The 20,401-nt window shown below is 33.2% G+C and overlaps 1 protein-coding gene across 8 annotated transcripts in view; it reads left to right on the plus strand.

Annotated features, from left to right (window-relative positions):
- LOC106663339 (transcription factor HNF-4 homolog) overlaps positions 1-14,729 on the plus strand; it is a 40,003-nt gene extending 25,274 nt beyond the window's left edge. For 6 of the 8 annotated variants that reach the window (XM_014388106.2, XM_014388108.2, XM_014388107.2 and 3 more), the window contains 8 exons: positions 5,282-5,468; positions 5,977-6,071; positions 8,594-8,727; positions 8,801-8,941; positions 9,010-9,130; positions 11,506-11,643; positions 13,672-13,908; positions 14,025-14,729. In XM_014388106.2, the coding sequence (XP_014243592.1) occupies positions 5,282-5,468; positions 5,977-6,071; positions 8,594-8,727; positions 8,801-8,941; positions 9,010-9,130; positions 11,506-11,643; positions 13,672-13,908; positions 14,025-14,239 (1,268 nt within the window). In that variant the 3' untranslated portion in view covers positions 14,240-14,729. Of the gene's footprint in view, positions 1-1,860; positions 1,938-4,759; positions 4,868-5,281; positions 5,469-5,976; positions 6,072-8,593; positions 8,728-8,800; positions 8,942-9,009; positions 9,131-11,505; positions 11,644-13,671; positions 13,909-14,024 lie in introns of those variants that run through there. The other 2 variants (XM_014388113.2, XM_014388110.2) reach the window with 2 other exon arrangements.
- The last annotated feature ends 5,672 nt before the right edge of the window (positions 14,730-20,401 follow it).

Raw genomic sequence — 20,401 nt, forward strand, 5'->3', positions numbered from 1 at the left:
ATAATTTCTAGCATTAGTTGATTTACAGCTTAGTTGATCCTGAAGACAAAGATGGTAAATTTTTCCACCTCGAAGCAGGTGCATATATTTTACAACTGTAATTAAACAAAAGTTTTAAACATTTTTTCGTTATAAAATTTAGCTTTTTTGTGTAATCTTTTTTTATTTTTAATTTAATTTTTTTTTGTGACAACTGACGAAATGGGCCTTTCAGATAAACCTTTGAACGCGTGTCTAATCATTATTGTCTATTATCAATGAACAGTTTTTCTTTAAAAACTGATATAAAACTGTGAATCACCTCTTGCCAATAGATGGTCGAAGCGAAATTGAAATTTTCTTATGACTCAATGATGATTCTTCTAGCCACGAAGCGACGTTTCCAATTCGAATCTCGATTACTATCAATTAAAAACAAGCGCGTTTAAATAAAAATAATTAATTAAAATATTTTGGAGTGTTTGAACGGAGGCAAAACGAACCACAATGGATTTGGCTTGTGGACATAATAACTTGCTTTTCAATTCATATTGCATATGCAATTGGAACTATTTCTTCTATGATTAAAATCTAAATTTAAAGACAATCAGGCATGTAAAATGAATAATAATCAACGTTCCGTATTATTAATTATCGTGCCAACCATAATATGGTTGAGCTGAAAAATTAGTTTCAGGATTGGGACTCGAACCCACGACCTGCGGAAGTCTCTCTCTCTCGCTCTCTCACTCTTTCTTCCACTCTTTTTCTTCCTCTTTCACTCTCTTCCTCTGTCTTTCTCTCTCTCTTTCCCCCTTTCTCATTCTTTCTCACTCTCTTGCATTCTTCTTCCTCAACCCTCTCACTCTTTCTTCCACTTTTTCTTCCTCTTTCACTCTCTTCCTCTGTCTTTCTCTCACTCTCTTTCCCCCTTTCTCATTCTCTCTCACTCTCTTGCTTTTTTCTTCCTCAACCCTCTCTCTCTCTCTCCCTCATTCTCTCTCTCACTTTCTTCCATTCTTTTTCTTCCTCTTTCACTCTTTTCCTCTCTCTTTCCCCCTTCCTCATTCTTTCTCACTCTCTTGCTTTTTGCTTCCTCTCTCTCATCTCTCTCTTTCTTACACTCTCTCTTTCTTTCATTCACTCACTCTCCCTGCCCCCCTTGGGTTGTGTGCTAATACAATTTCACGTCTACATCTCTATAGAAAAAACATATCTTCGATTTGTAAGAGTGCTCTTGTTCATTTTAATCCGTTGCCTTTTTTATGTGTTTATCTAGTTTTTACATAAAACGCACAGAATAAAATACGTTTCATTCTATTTTCTCACGTTATTCGTGTTCCTTACTTCGGGGATTGCAGCCGTCCGTCTTCACGTCAACCACCGTTGTCGTGCCTTCCTCTATCCCGTCGGTACTGGATTACAGTCGAACACTGTAATCAACTAGTCGGGATTAGTCCATTGGACCCAAGTGTGAAGGCTTCTTTCTAATCCTTATTTGATTCGCTCATTCATTCGTGATCGAGAATATTTCAAAGTCCTCTCGGAAAGCTTCCTAAATGATCGGATCTATCAAAGTAAAATTCCTTGACCTTCAGTCAGAATTTAAATTTTACTGCTCGGATTTGTTGTAAGACTAACTGAAACTAACTAAACTGTGTAAAACGTGAGCACGTCGTTTTTTTCTGAACCGTCCAACCTTTGTTGCCAACGTCATTGTCCCACTCATAGCTCAGAGCGCGGGGAAGGCGAAGTGCGACACTATTTCGTTTATTACAGTGATTTTAATCGCACTGGCACCTCAAAGGGCATTAGTTAGGTTTAGAAATGATGATGGTGGGGTAAGTGTGTAGATCTACTTCTGCTCTTTCTATAACTACCTGATCGGCCGCAAACAGAAGTACATTGAAAATGGTTCCAGGAGTTATTAGTAGCCGTGTAGATGTTAAAAAGTACAGGTAATAAACAATATCCTTGTCGGACAATTCGAATAATTTGTCAATTCAATTTCTTGCCAGTATGACGAAGATTTTGGTAATAAATAAAACTTAATTATTTAATCGATAAAATAAATAATTCGACAGATCAAAATGATTTTTAGAATTGAATACTTTTTTTATGAAATAATAAGCGTTCAAATATGATTAATATCGTAATTAATGTTTAAAACTTTTATATCTACTTAAATGCGTGTTTATGACATTCAGGACATTCCATTTGCTTTTGACAGCCTCGTTCCTTTATTTTTTCTCTTCATTCCGCCTAAGCGGTCGCTTTTTCTCGAGGCAGAGTCCTTATTTTCGCTGTGAAGGATCTGCAACCCTTGCATTTTCTCCAAGCAGTGACAACTATGTTGGAAGAGTTCACCAACCTCAAATAAAAGGCAACGGACAACCCGATGATGTTTATTGATACGCATAATAATTTATAAAAACTCAATGAATGTTGATATGACATAGATAAACTTCATCTAATCTATGTCAGGTGATAATTAAACTTTTTTAAATAACCTGTAAACTTGTTGAATAGAGGCTTTACCACCTCTTCAAAATCTAATTTTTGACGATTTTAAACTAAAACGTAACTAAAAATCTAATTTTTATTTCAGAAACAAACAATTTTGGTTGTTTTCTACTTTCTCTAATATCCGTAGACAAATCAGGTCAATAAGACGAAAATTCAGATTCATAATTACGTTTATTTTATATCAACCAAGTATACCGACAGTCAACAACAAATCAACGCCACGATGTTTGTGCGTGATGGTTCGATAAGATCGGATATAATCTTTAATTTCTTGATATCATCAATACATTTGTATTTCATAATATAACAATTTTACTGTTTTTTTACATTTAATTAAAACCGGGTAAATACATTTAATCGCCAGCATCAATGTGCTGTGTCCTTAAAGGACAGGGCCGTTTTTTTTCTCAATTAGTAAACAAATTGTTCAAATTTATGATAATAACTACAAATAATTACGAATCGGTATTGGCAAATTTATTTTTACAAACGGCACAGCTATAAATAATGAATAGTTATCATAAATAAAAAAATTGATGAGATAATCTGTTGTTTACATTGTTAGTACTACAAATTAAAAACTTGTTTTTCACAAACAAATATTTTCTTTTTTTCAATTCATGATTAAAAAAATGTATCGGTACTATCGAGCCATATTTATAAGTACCACGCTCGCAACTGGTAATAACAAATATTTGACTGAAAATGGAAAAATCGTTATAAAAGTTTTGTAGCGACCGTTTTTGGTACGAAAAAATAAATTTGTTTAATATTTTCTTATATTAAAGTAAAACGTTTGTGTACAGAATGAAACTCGTCTTATGATATTCCAAGCTTTAGAAGTGAATGAAATATTTTTTTGAAAGTTGCTAATCAAGTATTCTCGTATGTCTTACCTGAAGAAATCGTCTCTATTCCCAAATAAAAAACCGTCTTCAACAAGAATCTGTGTTTAACTTTCAATTGGATACAATAGAATGGAAAAAATTGAGCTCGATCAGAAAATCGCTTCTCCTGAAAAGTTGTAGGTTTTCACCTTTTCTATACAATTTCCTCCAAAACCCTTCATAATAGTTAATCAATTATTTTTGTATTTTTTAGAGCAACCCTAGGTGAACAATCATAGCGAGTAATACTTTACAAAAAATGTATACTTTTTGCCAGTACGTTAGGTGGCGGCCATCCTCATAAGATCAGATAATCAAGCAACCCTAAAATCATTAGCACGTAAAAAGTTCACATTTAAATTAATCGGCGAAGACATCCAATATATCAAAAGGCTGGAAAAAAATAACGACAGTTCGATGCTTTCACAGAAATTAAAGACTCTCCTGAAAAGGAAATGCGTGTACAAATTGAAATCTCTCTTGCAGAAGTGGCTACCCCTTAACGACAATGTAATAAAGTTAACAATAATAATAATCCATTATTATTCATAATAACACAATGTGATTTCAATATGTTTAGACGTTATTTTTTTTATTTTTTTTTTACTTGCTTATTTCAATCTTATTATGAACTGCATGAACTGAATGAATTCTTTAAAAAAAATTTATATTACAATATCCTATATTAAATTTAAAAGCTTATTTCTTTAATTTATTTGTTGTGTCTATGAACAAAAGAATATTACCAATTAAAAGTTTTTTTTAATACATACATCTCTAAAAATTGTTAGATAATAGTGGTTACAAAAAAATTTATGCTAAAAGAACCAATAAATTTTATTTACATTGAAATCAACTGGGTAATTCACAGCTTATTAAGATCAAATTCTTTCACATTCTGATATACATAAATCTAATACGTAATCTGAAAACGTTTCGGTTTGCTGCCGAGAAAAATCATTTTCTTGTTTGTTAATATTTTTAAACATTGTTTGATTTGATTATTGAATACAGAGAACTCTTGTTTGAATATTTTTTTATCTATAATTCTATTAATAGATCAATTGAGAATATTCTGTAAGTTCGACAAAATACAAATTCATATATGTTTTCGAGAGAGAATGATTCTATGTACACTTTATAATTAGACCATGTATGATTAATTGTTCATAAATTTAGATAATACCCAGCAATTGAGTTCCACTGGATTTTAGCGCTGCCAATCATAATTAATAAACTCAAATTTTATCAAATTCGATATAAGGATAAATTCTAAGAGTTAAATGGATTAAGCCTTTCAAGAATATTATCTTACAAGAACAGATAAGAGTTGTTATTGTGAACGTTTCTAACTATGTCAAAACACTATTTCAACAAAAAGAAACTCCAGTTGTATGCAATCGGTAGCTCCTAGATCTTCGTTGCAGAAATGAAGGAAAAACGGATATTTAACATTCAAGAATGTTGTTATGTTGGTAAGCGTTTTATAAATCATCCTGTTAGGTTTTGTTTACAAGAAGTCAAACGCAAAAAAATATTATGTTTAAGGGATGTGAAAGATTGAAAAACTTTTTCTTGCATTAAATGATATTGTATCGCAATTATTTCCTTATTACTTATCTCTGTAAAAAGACAAACGACAAAATAAGTAGGTGATGCTTTTCTCAGCGTGCAAATAAAAATGAAATGTACTGTATTTTACTCAATTTATTAATAAACTTTTATACAATTATATGGAGATGTGATTAATCCAGGCTTGTTTTGCATTTCAGAGCAGACCTTACTTATGAATTATTAAACTATTCCAATTTATTTTAACTAATAAATTCTTTTGGTAATTGTATTACTGTAAAAACTTTTATTAATTTTTAAAACATTTTGTGTTCCAGTTGAGGATGGGGAAATGGGGGAAGGTTCTCTATCAGTCGGTGGTAATACCCCTGTGCCTAATTTTCCACAATCATGTGCCATATGTGGAGACAGAGCCACTGGGAAGCATTACGGGGCCTCGTCCTGTGATGGATGCAAAGGATTTTTCAGAAGATCTGTACGAAAAAACCATCTCTACAATTGCAGGTGATGTGATAAAAAAGTGCCGAATGGAAATTTATACATTGGTGATTAATTTTTTCCCCCAAGAAATGTAAACAAAATCGAGTCGACGGTTTATATAAAAAGTGAATAAACAAACAAATCTACTTGATCGGATAAAAGAATTTGATGAATTTGATAATAAAGAAAAGAATTTGGAATGTATTTAAAGAACGGAAAACGTTTTATTTATTTAGTTCTAAACTGAAATATTTATTAGTTAATTTTGAATAAACAAATCGAGCGAATATGCCGAGTTTCGGCACGTGGCTGTAATGCAAATAAGCAGAACGTACCTACCTAATGAGAAAAATATACCTGTCATCCTGGCACATCTTCTATTAATATTAACTTAATATATCAATGTTAAATTAATCTAGCTTATTTTTTTTTCAATTTTATAATTTCATTTCGGAAAATTACATCTTTTGTTCACATCATCCAGAACCATTATTAAAACAGTCATTTATTTATTAAATTTCTAATTTTGCAGATTCAGCAGAACCTGCGTGGTCGATAAAGACAAAAGGAATCAATGCCGATATTGCAGACTGCGGAAATGTTTCAAAGCCGGAATGAAGAAAGAGGGTAAGTTTCAAATAAAAACCTAATACTTTATTACTTAGCTTTAAATGACGAATTTCACTCGTATAACAATTAATTAAATAATGTAAGCGTCTTAAAAGTAATTAGCGTAATTTGTCTAATTCCAAAACTGAGAACTTGTTTGATGGGAGATAATTATCTGCTTAACAAAATTTTAAGACCTTTAAATTTAATATGATGTTAACCATGCCTAAAGTCTCATTAAGTATGTTGAATTATAATTATTTTTAGTAATTATCACGCATCATCATTATTAATTATCTTATAATTGTTTAGTGAATAGTTTTAAAGTGGCCCTCTCATTATTTGCTGTCCTTATTCTTCAATCATTTTATTCCTTCTAATTCATTCAGTTCTGATACTGCAGCCAAGTTATATTCATGTGAATTAGGCTTTGGGTGTTAGGGTAGCCGAATCTTTTGTTTTTCTTACACATATAAAATAAATTTTACACATATAATAAAAATATATGTTTTTAAAAACACGTTAGTTTGGTTAACAATCACACTGCCCTAGAATAGTCGATCTGTATCGAATTAATAAGGGAGAATAGCATCAATTCATGCTAATATATTATACCAACGCCAGACTTTATCCTCACTGCACTAGAATGCTCGATATGTAGGAGTAACAAAGGAAGAAGCTTTTCCATTCAGGCGAATGAATTATATTCACTAATTTTCGTAGTCCGCTTGACCAATTAATATCTTTCAATTAATTAAGGATTTTAGTTGAGATAAAAAAGTCAGTGTCACGAGCGGGATTCGAACCCACGACCTTCGGCTAGATACGCCACTGCTCTACCACTTGAGCTATCGTGACTTCGATCCACCCGGACACTAACTTCCCATCTCAACCCCACCTTTTGAATTTTCCCTCCAATTTGCCATTTTTCAAATGTCCTGTAATCAGGTTTCGATTCTCGGCGACAAATGAAATGGCCACGGAGAGCTGTTAATGAAGTTATACTTCATTTAACATATTAAATTCACTAGTTTTCGTTGTCCGCTTGACCAATTAATATCTTTCAATTAATTAAGGTTTTTAGTATATTTATATACTACATAAATTGAAAGATAAATTGAAAAATGGCAAAAAGAAGGCAAAATTCAAAAGGTGGGGTTGAGATGGGAAGTTAATGTCTGAGTGGATAGAAGTCACGATAGCACAAGTGGTAGAGCAGCGGCGCATCTAGCCGAAGGTCGTGGGTTCGAATCCCGCTCGTGACACTGACTTTTTTATCTCAACTAAAATCCTTAATTAATCGAATGAATTATATTGACACACCAGACGTCATTCACATTGCCCCAGTGTATTTGATATTTCACAGGTTTATAAAAATTTATAAATATCCCTTCCATTTATGCAAATACAATAATTTACAACCACGCCAAACTTCATTCCCATTGCCCAAGCGTATTCTATATTGCTCGAGGTAATAAGGGGGAATTCGCTCCATTCGCGATAATAAATTACATCTGGGGGGCGTCGGTAGCCGCAAGGTTTAGTCTTTGACACGGCGCTCATCACTGTAAGGTAAAGGTCCCTGGTTCGAATCCAGCGGCCCTTCATTCGAATCTGACATACTTACAAATGGGCTTTTTTTTAAACACCGGCACCCTGAGGGTTTATATGACCTCTGCTGTTGCGAACCCTCGTAAAAAAATAAATAAATAAATAAAATAAATAAATAAATTACATCCATGCCAGACATTATTCACGCTTCCTCAGAATTCTCGACATTACTCGGGGTTATTATAGAAAGAAAAATATACTCGTTGATCTCAATTTTTAGGGTATTTTGGCAGTTCCAGACTAACATTGATTTATAGAATAAGAGGTTCTCCAGGTGTCTCTACTGGGTCCTAGTCTTTTTATAATATATCTAAACCATCTAAAAAAATTCCCTTAAACAGACAAAATTTAATAAAGCACATTTTTTTGATTTGTCGACGACTCACGATTAGTTGCTATAGCTAAAAATGTGAAAAAAACTTAATTTAATTACAGACGAAACCATCTCACGTTGTTAAATTGGTTAACTAATGCCAAAATATGTACGAACAGATATAGATGAAAGCCTATGAGTGGGAGTATGACTTATCAGGTTAAGCGGGGAATAAGGATCATCCTCACTCGATTATGAGGTTGACTCATCTGAGAAAGGTTGCTCGATGTGTCTCACCTAATTGAACTTTTTTAGCTTGGCTCTTTACAGAGAGCGTGTAATAATACCATACCACCTGATATGAGAATTACACATGAGCACGGCAGTGACTATTTGAGTCCGCTTTCCAATTTTAACGTAGTATTGAATATCTCGTTTTGTGTTTCCTTTAGTTATATTGGGACTAATGAATAATTAAATACAATCGTATTAATTCTCGCACTGATTTTCATACATTGAAGTTGAAAATTATCAGTACATTCGCCTTTTTCTGAATGTGTAAAATATATGTATATTAGTATATATGTATATGTAAAAATGTTCTATTTTATTGCAGCTGTGCAAAATGAGAGAGACCGTATCAGTTGTAGAAGAAACAGCTATGATGACCAAACAATCGGAAATAGTCTTTCGGTCAATTCTCTTTTGAATGCAGAAATACTCTCACGACAAACCGGAGCTGCGCTTGAGGTAAAAAAAATTCTAATATTGTATCAACAGTTCGAATGTCCGTGGGGCTTTAACATTTGACTTGGTTTTATAGATGTCTCACGATTATGATTTATCTAACAAACAAGTCGCAACAATAAACGACGTTTGCGAATCAATGAAACAGCAGTTGTTGTTCTTAGTAGAATGGGCCAAATTTATTCCAGCGTTCTTAGAGCTTCAACTCGATGATCAAGTAGGATAAATTTAGTCCTTGTTTTATTTCTAAATTAATGTATTTATTATTATTCATTTTTTCATCAGGTAGCTTTATTACGCGCACACGCAGGTGAGCATTTACTCTTAGGATTAGCCAGAAGGTCTCTACACTTGAAAAACGTCCTTCTTCTCGGAAATAATTGCATAATACCAAGACACACAGCAGGTAAGCAATGTTTTTACAATAATTTAATTCATAGTTTATTTTGTTGAAAACTATTGACTAATTTATTGAGTTAATCAATCTCTCAGGAGATCTCTTGATCATAGGGTTGGTGGTGCCCAGATGAAGAAGATACATTCCTCGAAAGTTTGATGACGGATTTAATGTTTTTATTTTTTTTTCAAATTTGTATTATTAATTATTCCTATCTTTTATATGCATGTAATCATAGCTGTTTCAAACTACTTGTGGATTCCAGGAATGTTGGGACAAGAAAGCTCTTGGATGAGAGATTTTGGGGTGGAGTTTAAATTTTTGTGTAAGGTTTTTATCGATCTCATGAGGGTCTGGTAGATGGTGAGTTTGTAAGTTAGTTCTAAGGTCAAGTAACCTAGAAATTAATTTGTAAATTGGTTAGTTTTCTGTATTGTCGTTTCTGGACTAAGGTTCAGTTTGAGGTTAAAAGGAATCGGTCTCTTCACGACATTGCGCACTGCGACCAATATTGGCCTATTGTGCAATCTCCATCATTTTCTACAGCCCTTCGTTAAGCTTTATACCAGATCCCATAACTTTGTTATAGGCTCCCCTGTGAATCCCTCATGTCTTGGCTTTTCCTCTCCTAGAAGTAGGAAAGCCTACATTGGTGTTCGCACCAACAGGGTTGTTACAGCTGTTTTTTCTTCTTTCTGCAGGGTGGTCAGCAGTTTTATTATCATTCTAATCCTGTCGTGTCCTACGTTTAATATTTCAGGCGTTGGTTTCTGTGGTGATCATTTAATAAATCTTTTTCGCATGCCTCTGACCTGGAATTCGTTTATATGAAACTTAGGACTTCGTGCATGACGCTTCCACGTCAATCACTTGTCAAGGTATATGCACAGGTAGTACACAGGAAGTTGAAATATACTTTTCGTTAAAACAGACTGTACGACTAGGGGAATGTCGGCTGTGTATATAATGAATAGGAAGAGCCCTACGATGCTCCCCTGTGCGACACTCGCTTTAATAAGAATATAGAAAACACAAGGTGTCTTTTTTAGATGGCCCGGATGAATGTCTCTTGAACCGGTGATGCTGTAAAAAAACAAAAATACGACTGTAATATTTTTTAATCTAGATTCAAATTTTTACCTTTTTTTTGGAAAAAAATTATATAAGGTACATCAGCTATTTCAACTTCAAAATTTCACGTACGACCCTATACATCCTGACAGATTATTTTAAAGATTTTTTTTGCCGAAAACAACAGTGCAATTGGTGGAATTGGATTTTAAATTAGTCAAAAAATGACAAAATTATGGCTAAAACTTGGTTTGCTTTTTGTTAATCACATTTCATGTTCGAACTGCCCACCTTGTGTAAAAATTAAAAGATTTGCTCTTTTTAACTACTCTTCACCGGTGCCCAGAGTGATAGAGTCATGGGAGATTGATTGACAAGCATTTTCTATCCTTTGCTACAGTTCCAGTAAATAGTTGGAATACTTGCTTTTTATCACGTATAAAATATAGTAGAATATTAAGTAACGACCAGGATTAAATGATAGGATAGCTGTTTCATCACTAAAAGAGCGTATAATATTGTCAGAGAGAGCAAGAATGTCGGCTGTGTTTATTGTGAATAAAAAGAGCCTCAGGATTTGCCTCTGTTGGACCCCCGTTGTAATAAGAACGTATATTCTTCGGTTAGTAAAGTTGACATGGGTGAACGTTTAAATAGAATTGAATGTTATGAGGACGTAGGTAAGGATCAGGATCAGATGACAGGATAGCTGGTAATCAGCACAAGAGCGTATAAAAGTTAGGGAGAGCAGGAATGTCGGCTGGGCGAATAGGAATGTTCTAGGATTCTCCCCTGTGGGACTCCCGCTTTAATGAGAATGGAGGGAAAACGCAGTCCCCCCCAATATCTATATGTACCTTAATAGCAAATACATCTATCTTACGTTATTTTTTTATATTACTTTATTTTTACATCCAGAGGTGGATGTGAAAATGTTGTTGTTGAATTCATGAAAACTACAAAATAGCCAAGATCATCTTTGAGATTCGTTTTTATTATTTTTGTATTTCGCTCTTTACTACGAGTCCCTCTTCAGGGCTATTTGAGCTAGAATCATACTTTAAAAATAACGCTTTTGAACATGTGTGATGTATACTCAAATATCCACTGGAATCAGAGGTGGAAAAATCAAAAAGAAAGAATAGAAAAGTATTTTTAATATTACGATAAAACTTAATTATTTCGACCGGAAACAAGATGCTGCTTTAGTGAATTCAATGAGTTTTTTAAAATATAAAAACTAAATATAAGCTCGAATTCGATTGTTTTCTATTTTTGTATCAATTGTTAATTTTACAATAATTATTTTTCAGATGCTGGCGGTACTGCAGATTTGGACATCAGCAGAGTCGGAACTCGTGTAATGGATGAACTTGTCCGTCCATTGACGGAAGTGCAAATTGATGATACAGAATTCGCTTGTTTGAAAGCGATTGTTTTCTTTGATCCAAGTATGTTTATTTTGTATGTGTGTTTTTTTTAGTGTTCCCATTTTCTTTGGCTTGAAGGTACTGTTTATCCCTGTTTCTTCAAAACAACTTTGTTGATTTAGCGAAATGAGTAATTTATTTTTTGAAAACGGTCGGTTAAATATAATTGACAGTTGGGAAAACATGATAAAATTGTAATATAAAAACATATAAATAAAAAATAATAGTTAAGAAAGTGGACATGTGAATCTGTGAATACATGTTGAATTAGATCCGTCTAAACTCGGAGATTTCGATGTCATTTACGCACTCTGTCAGAATTCCTCACTGAAGATGGCGCAAATTCAAAACCCGTTTGAATGACATCAAAACCCGCGAATTTATGCGGACCCAGTTCAACCTCAATTCACAGATTCGTTTATCACTCAGTAAGTGATCCAGTGTCAGTTCTTTTAAAAAAATTTTCTAAAAAAAGAGAATTTTTTGTTTGGTTGTGTATTTCAACAAGTAATTTTAATTGTATGTCTGTAAGTAATTGCCTAAATGTTGGGCTGGTGCAACAATAATGCAGGTTTTTAAAAGGCAGCCAAACTAATCTTAATTTTTATAAAATAAGGAAAATTTATTCGAAATATTTTCTTTCACAATCTATACATGTTTGCAAACGTGTAATAAGCACTTTTATTCCGCTCACATAAAAATCTTTATTTCGAATGTGTGGTGATTAGTGACCGTTAATCGATAATTATTCAGAAATCGTGAGATGCGGTCTGGTGTGATGTAGGTTTCAGAAAAACATTTTCTTTATCGGGCCAACGTTTCGATCTTTACTGAGATCATCTTCAGAGCCTGGGATTTACAAACATTGTTTACATTTAACAAATACATTTAGGATGTGGAAAAGTGAATTTATACAATGCAAAATATATATTTATTTTATATTCAATCAAAGTATTACTACTCGCTTTCACAAACACTTTGAGTGAGTAGAAATACTTTGGTTGAATATAAAAAATAATTTTTTTTATCCCTCAAGAAGTTATCAAAATGGCTAAAAAAGTGGAAGACAGTAGGTGAGAGGTCGGGTGAATATGGAGGGTGCGGTAAGGTTTCATATCCTAAGCCTTAACTTTCCACAGGGTTGGTCTTGCGACATGTGGCCTGGCGTTATCGTGAAGAAGAATCGGTTTACCAATGCTGGACAAAGGAGTTACAGTTTCCCGTACATTTTGTCAATTTGTTGGCCAATGGTGATAATGTCACCAAAATTCAGGAAATTATACACCACCAAACAGTCATCATAACCTTTTTGGCTGCACATTTGGTTACGGGAAGTGTTTTGGCGCTTCATCCTTGTCCAATCACTGACCTGTTATCATACACCAAAACTGTTTTGATGTTACGCGCGGTTGGAGCCGCACTTCGCCCATGTTTAAATTCGAACGAATTAATTTGACAAACATCTAGTTTGGACATGTTTAATTTCGCAGGACCTCACCCTAATAAAATTCAATATAAACTGAAATCTTTAAGTAAGGTATTGGTCCAGTTAAAAAAGTCAGTGCCACGAGCGACATTCGAACCCACGACCTTCCGCTAAATATCTAGACTTCGATCCGCTCGGACACCAACTTCCCATCTCAACCTCACCTTTTTGAATTTTTCCGTCCTTTTTTGCCATTTTTTTCAAATGTCGTGTAATCTACTGTGGTAAAGCAGCGGCGTATTTAGCCGAAGGTCTTGAGTTCGAATCCCGCTCGTAGCACTGACTTTTTTTATCTCGACCAATACCTTACTTAAAAATTAATTAATTGAAAAGAATTTAATTGGTCAATCGGACCACGAAACCTAATAGATTTAATAAAGTAAAATGTTTTGTATAAAAGATTATAATCCATAAATTAGATTTAAGGGTTTAACTTTGTATACACGACAAGCACCTGCGAAAGTAAAACAAATTTTGAAAACCTCAAAATAAATTTTGCACCAACCCATTACCTAAATGGTGGTTTAAAAATTAAATATATTGTCTTTATATTTGTTCTACAGATGCCAAAGGACTAACTGAATCGGGCAAAGTGAAGTTTCTGAGATACCAAATTCAAATAAATCTGGAAGATTATATAAGTGATAGACAGTATGATTCTCGTGGCCGTTTTGGAGAACTACTTCTCACGTTGCCAGCATTACAGTCCATAACGTCACAAATGATTGAACAAATTCAGTTTGCCAAGCTGTTCGGAGTTGCTAAGATTGATAGTCTGTTACAGGAAATGCTTTTGGGAGGTGAGATTTTGATTTTGTTCCTTGTTAAATTATGCTATTATATTAATATAAAATAAGAAACTTTTTTCGATACCTTTTGAAAGAAGACGTTTTACAAAGGAATTGGAATTTTTCAGGAGCGCCCGATGTCCCCGCTGCGAACGGTCAGACAAATTCAACTCCCATGAACATAGTCAATTATCCCAGTTCCGGTGGTTCACCAGAAAGTCAAAATGGTTTGAGTCCTGTGCACAGCCCACCTCAAGGATCCAACACCGTTCTCAGAGATATTTCAACATCAACACAAGATTATCAATATTCTTTCAAGCAAGAACCCGGCCTTGATGTGTAATAGTTTTACAGTTCCGAGCTAGATTACACTTTAAGCTATTTTAACGATTTAAAAGACATTTTTTTCTACATTTAAGAGAAAAAGTAGTAATGGATGAGAATAGTTTTTACGCTCTGTAATAAGCTCATTGACGTTTGTTACAATTTAAATATAAAATTTACTATGCTAACAAAATATCGGGTTAGATGAAATTAGGATATTAAGTAGCAAACATTTTGTTATATCTGCCAGCAATAATTGTTACTGAAATGTTTATCCTTTGTTGTATTGTAATTAGTTTGTTGATAAAATGGTCATTTTATTAAATTTCCTAATGCATTTTGAAGGAAATGTTTTTGTTGATGTTTAAATTGAGAGTTATTAGGCATTATGATTTTTTTTCTCATTTATTTTTTGTTGTTATTTTAAATTGATATATAAAAGAGAATTTCTGTTTCTATGGCTCTTTCTACGTAATAAATGGTAACAGTATGTTATTTTTTTATTTGCACCATTTTGTATATAATATTCTTTGATAGATATTTTTTTATTTCATAATGCGCCTATGTTATACTAGTAAGAATATATTGTACGGGGTTTAAATTTGTTATCAAATATTCATTTTTGTTTCTTCTAAACCGTATCTTGTTTTGTACATTTATACATTTTGAAAACCGAAGTGACAGTGATGATTTGAATGATGTCTAGATTATTCTCATAGGTTAAAAATGTATGTGAAATTATGCCTACGTGTGTAAGCTTTGTTATATTTCTTGTTATATTTTCATGTGTGCGTATATGTAACATATGTATAAGGGATTTATAGTCTATAAGTCGTTCAAATTTAATTATCACTGAGCCTTATAATAAAATTATGTTATTAGTTTTTACTTTATACAATTACTTTATAAATATAATTTATTTTCTAAAAATCCGTGTAAGAATTTAAAATTTAACTAATTTCAAACTTCTCCATCTTAAGTGGTTAAGCCTAAGGAAAAGCTTTATTTTTAACTGGAACATCTTTACAGCCATTTTCGCTCCTTGGTGCGAGTGCAATTATTAACAGGACGGAATCTTGTTGTCGGAGAGAGTGAACATGGAGTGCATAAAAGAACAACAGCCGGCCCTTATATGATTCCCGTGGAACGTGCAGTGGGTCACGTCTCCTCATTGAATGAAGAGGCGGATGGAGGCATTGGGCATAGCCAACTTCGGCAGTCTTTCAAAACGTTCGGGTTCTCTAACTAATTCACACTAAAAATTTTCAATCAGTCTTTGACACGTTGAAAGCTGAAGTATGAACAAATGCATACCAACCATCACAGCAATACACATACACAGCAACTTGTAAATAAGGGTTTTTACTTCAACCACTTTAAAATAACTTTTTTGGTGATACTAGGCCGAAAAATATTAAATACGTCCGAGTAAACTTGCCAATGAGTCCTAGGCGCCGAAAAAAAACTATATTTTAACAAATTTTTTAAAATGTAGTTTTTTCCTTTAAGATAAGGTTAGGTACGATATCAGGCGATTTATTTATTTTTATTAGTTCGGATTTTAAAATATATTGAGGATCATATTAAATAAGTTGAGATATAAAAAGTTACAAAACCGAAAAGAAGCTTCCACTAAAGTAGGCAAAAAAACAATTGTGTTTCATTTAAAGCTAAATATATTAGAGAAACAATGATGGCAATGATCAGAATCAAAGTTGAATTACCAACTGATAAACGTAAAGCAATATTCTTTAGCGAAATTATGAACAATTATAACATTTATGATCACTTATGGACACTTATAAAAAATCACTATTTATCGATATTTAGTTTTCCAAAACGAGCTAGATCTAGGGTGTTTTATACCTAACTAAGGCTAGATTGTCTCCTAGCTTTCTTGCTTATGGGCCTAGGAGGCTCAGGAGACGAGAGAAAAATATTTTAAGTAATTTGAGTGCTTTTTTGGGGCCGCGGTAGCCGAGTGGTTAGCGTGAGAGACTCTCGGCTCGTAGATCCCGCGGTCGTAGGGTTCGATTCCCACCGTCGCCTCTGGCCTTTTTTTCACGCTATCCTTCCCCCCTCCACCCAAAACGAATACGCGAATACGCATAATAACATTGTCATTGGCTATTATGCTCAGAACATAAAGCCATTAAAAAAAAAAAAAAGCGGATTAAACGATTTGAAATTTAAAAGGTTACAAAAACGAAAAGAAAAACTAAAACAATTATGGTTCGTTTTAATCATTTTTAACTACCTTAAATATTTTTGAGCATGATTAGACAGTGGCAATTTTATTTATTCTCTGATGTCCGGTGTCCAAATTAAAAACAAATAAAACCTCTTAATTTTATCCCAATTCAACGTTGTAATAACTGATATACTGCTGAATATTTTCTATTTCAGATTTTATTAATAATGTTTCGATTTTATCAAAAGATTTAAGGAAAAAAAAATTTTCCTCAAAAATCTATTTTCAGGAGTTTTTGGGGGAACAAGGACAAAAAAAACAGAAATTCCCAAAACGTTTCATTTTTCAAAACCCATTCTAATTTATTTATGGGGGCTTAGCTTGTGACATTGCGTGCAGTTTATCGGGTTCTAAACTCATCTTAAGTTTACCATGGATCGATGGTAGCGTTTCAAATTTCTAAGCAACTTTGTGGTTATCGAAAAACAATTAGAAGGCAAAATATTTAAAAAAAAAATAGTTTCCTCAAAAATCAGTGAACAGGGCCGTTTTGGGGAGCAGAAAACGAATTTATACTTCGATTCTTGTTTTAAAAAATATATACGTTTGAACCATTATAAGAAAGAAAAACAAGGACGAAATCAATAGAAACTTCTCAAGCGTTAATTTTACATATCGCATTCTAATTAATTTACGGAGACTAAGTTTATGTCATTACGTGTAATATATTTGGGTCTAAACCCATGTAAAGTTTCTTACAGATAGGTAGAAGCATTTTAAAATTATCATCATTTTAGTGGTTTTCGAAACGAAATCTGAGACAATTTGGAAGGCAAAACATTTGAGGACAAGTGCATTCCCGTTAATTTTTCAATAAGAAGATGAAGGTGGCAAAACGTTTGGGTCTTTCTTCCTTGACCTTCTAGCTGTTTGTAAACTTCTTAAGCATTACATACTAAATGGGCATTAAATTAAATTAAAAAATTTCAATGGAATTATGATTTTGATTCTCTCTAAAAATTAACGGGGATTTCAACGGTGCTTATAGATTTTAAGAGAAATGTTTAGATTAAAAGATATCACGATTTTCCGACGCCAGGACGTGATATCTTTCAAAATCGATAAAAAGCGAAATTACTCTGAAATGGTTGAGAATCGGACCATGGTCAATATGAACTTTTTTGTTCATTTTAGGGTGAAGAATCTACTGGAGAAGTTTGTAGCACGAGTAGCAAGTCACTCTCAAACATTAGCAATCCTTGAACCACCATTTTTTCTCTTTTTGTCATCAACATCTTGGTCTCACAACCACTAAATAAGAAAATGACGAGTGCGTTGGAAGCGTTATTAAATCAGGTAGTTTTCCTCAAATTTGCTGCCTTCTGAGACTAAAATTAGAAACTCTGGATTACTTTATACACTTTCCGATTTACACAATTTTCCACTCTTTTTGTAGTTCTGGCTGAAATAAAACACAAAAAATTAGCCCAAACATTTTGCCACCGTCATCTTCTTATTGAAAAATTAACGGGAATTTCAACGGTGCTATTAGATTTTCAGAGAAATGTTTAGATTAAAAGATATCACGATTTTCCGACGCCAGGACGTGATATCTTTCAAAATCGATAAAAAGCGAAATTACTCTGAAATGGTTGAGAATCGGACCATGGACAATATGAACTTTTTTGTTCATTTTAGGGTGAAGAATCTACTGGAGAAGTTTGTAGCACGAGTAGCAATTCACCCTGTATAATATATCTATTATAAGTAAAAAAGAAAAATCAAGACGAAATCAACATAAATTGCCCAAACGTTTTATTTTATATCTCACGTTTTATTTTTGGAGGCTAAGTTTATACCATTGCGTGTAGTATATAGGGGTCTAAACTCATGTAGTTTCCTATGGATCGGTAGATTTAAAGATTATCGGCATATTTGCGGTTTTCGAAAGAAAATCTGAGACAATTTGAAAGGAAAACTATTTCAGAGTTGCAACAAACCCAACCGGCCTTTCTACTCGATGCCTTCTTTCCTGTAGAAGAGAACCTGATGGACGTCTAGAGACTTGGCTATTCACACAAAGCCTTCTAGTAACTGTTTTGGAGTATCTGTCCAGGCGAGATTTTCTCAACTTAAAACCTTTCTTTTAAGAAAAAAAAATTAATTTTTTGTTCAAATTTATTGTTTCAGCTAAAAAACCAATTAACTCGTTCAACAAGGTGGCTCTAGAAATGATGAAATTGAACTGATTTTCTTTATTTTTAATTCCACTAGTTTTCGTGGTCCGCTTGACCAATTAATATATTTCAATTAATTAAGGTTTTTAGTTGAGATAAAAATAAAGACCCAAAAAAGTCAGTGGGTTCACTGACTTTTTTATCTCAACTAAAACCCTTAATTAATTGAAATTTATTTTTAATCTAAAAGTATATAAAAGAATCAGTAACACTCTATAAAATGAAACAAGTTGCTAATGTTGTGTTTATGTTTTAAGTCAACAATTTGCAAGTATGTCGGGCCGCTGGATTCAAACCCGAAAACTTTACAGTGATGTACGCCGTGTCAACGCCTATACCGTCCGGCCACCGACGCCCCCTTTTATTAATCGTTATACCTAGTTATTGTAAAATAAATTTATATAAATTTAATATACATAAATACAACTTTTTTTGTCTTTGAATGTATTTCTTATTTGTACAAAAGTTCACTTGCAAACAAAAAACTGTACTCTTTGTTCGGATTTAATGAATGATCTTTGTTAATTCTTTGGAATTTGCTTACTTTCCAGCGGTTTCCTAAAGCCTAATGGATTTTTTTGCTATACAGTTTCTGGTATAACAAAAATAAACGTTTAATGAGAAAATTGGGGAATGAACAACAAGCGAGAATAGGGGGACCCAGCAAATTTATATCTTAGTCTAACATGAGACCTTCCACTCGCTGATCACCAACTTGAACTTGAAATTTAAGTGGTCATTTATCGAACATCCACTGAAAATGATAAAACGGGAAAATTAGTATGGAAAGAACAAGGCGGATGAGAATGATCAAGGGCGATCTAATTGGTCGCAGATGTTCGACAACTCGCACGCCTCAACAAAACTGTACTAGTTCATAATAATGTTATAAATTATAATTTAAAAAACATACTTTGCTAAAAAAAATGGATAGACTCTAATATTGAATTTTATTACTGTTACTTTGTTTATTATTATGACTGTTATGTGATATTAGTGTCTTTTCAAATGATTATAATTTTAATTATTTTGATATATGCTTTGTTTGAAAAAGTGGTAGTTAGATGAAGGGCAAAGTGAGTGATTAATACAATGTAATTATTCCTGAAATTAACTACATTTTTCTCAGGTAGTGAAAAACGTTTTGCTTAAATATGTACTTTTGTTTCCTCATTTAGACAAGAACTTTCACAAAGATAACTATTTCTATTATTCGTTTGAGGCTTTAGTGGATAACAGGCTTTATCTTTGTACTTAACTTTTATTACCGATAATTTCAATCCCTTTCACTAAAACAAGTAACATTTCGTAGCGACATGTAAATGACCGTTTTTGCTATTCTAATGATCTGTGCTTTGTGTTGAGGTCAATTCAGTCAATTTGCGTTGAGGTCAATTTTGCTATTCTTCCTCCTAAAACCAATGTTTCCTTGAGTAAATTGTTAGCCGTTTAAATCGTGAGGAAGAGTTTGGAACGATTTCTTGCACAAGGAAATAAGACCGTAAAAGTAGGACTTTCTCAAGTTTCGGTGATTTAAAACCGACGTCAATCCTCTGACGCGCAGATAAGATGTCCTGAGATCTGTAATGTCGGGGATTCGAGATGTTAACAAGTGCGTATTGCTGTGAACCCTCGACGTTCAAATGTACAACTCGAAATTATATTCACAGCTTGGAAAAAGAAAACGGATGGATAAATAGGTTCCGGACGTGCTGCACCACTTTAGGATTGCACTGACCTTGTTATATCCGCA

The sequence above is a fragment of the Cimex lectularius genome, unplaced genomic scaffold (genome assembly GCF_000648675.2).
Source record: "Cimex lectularius strain Harlan isolate CLEC.00 unplaced genomic scaffold, Clec_2.1 scaffold221, whole genome shotgun sequence".
Taxonomy (NCBI): domain Eukaryota; kingdom Metazoa; phylum Arthropoda; class Insecta; order Hemiptera; family Cimicidae; genus Cimex; species Cimex lectularius.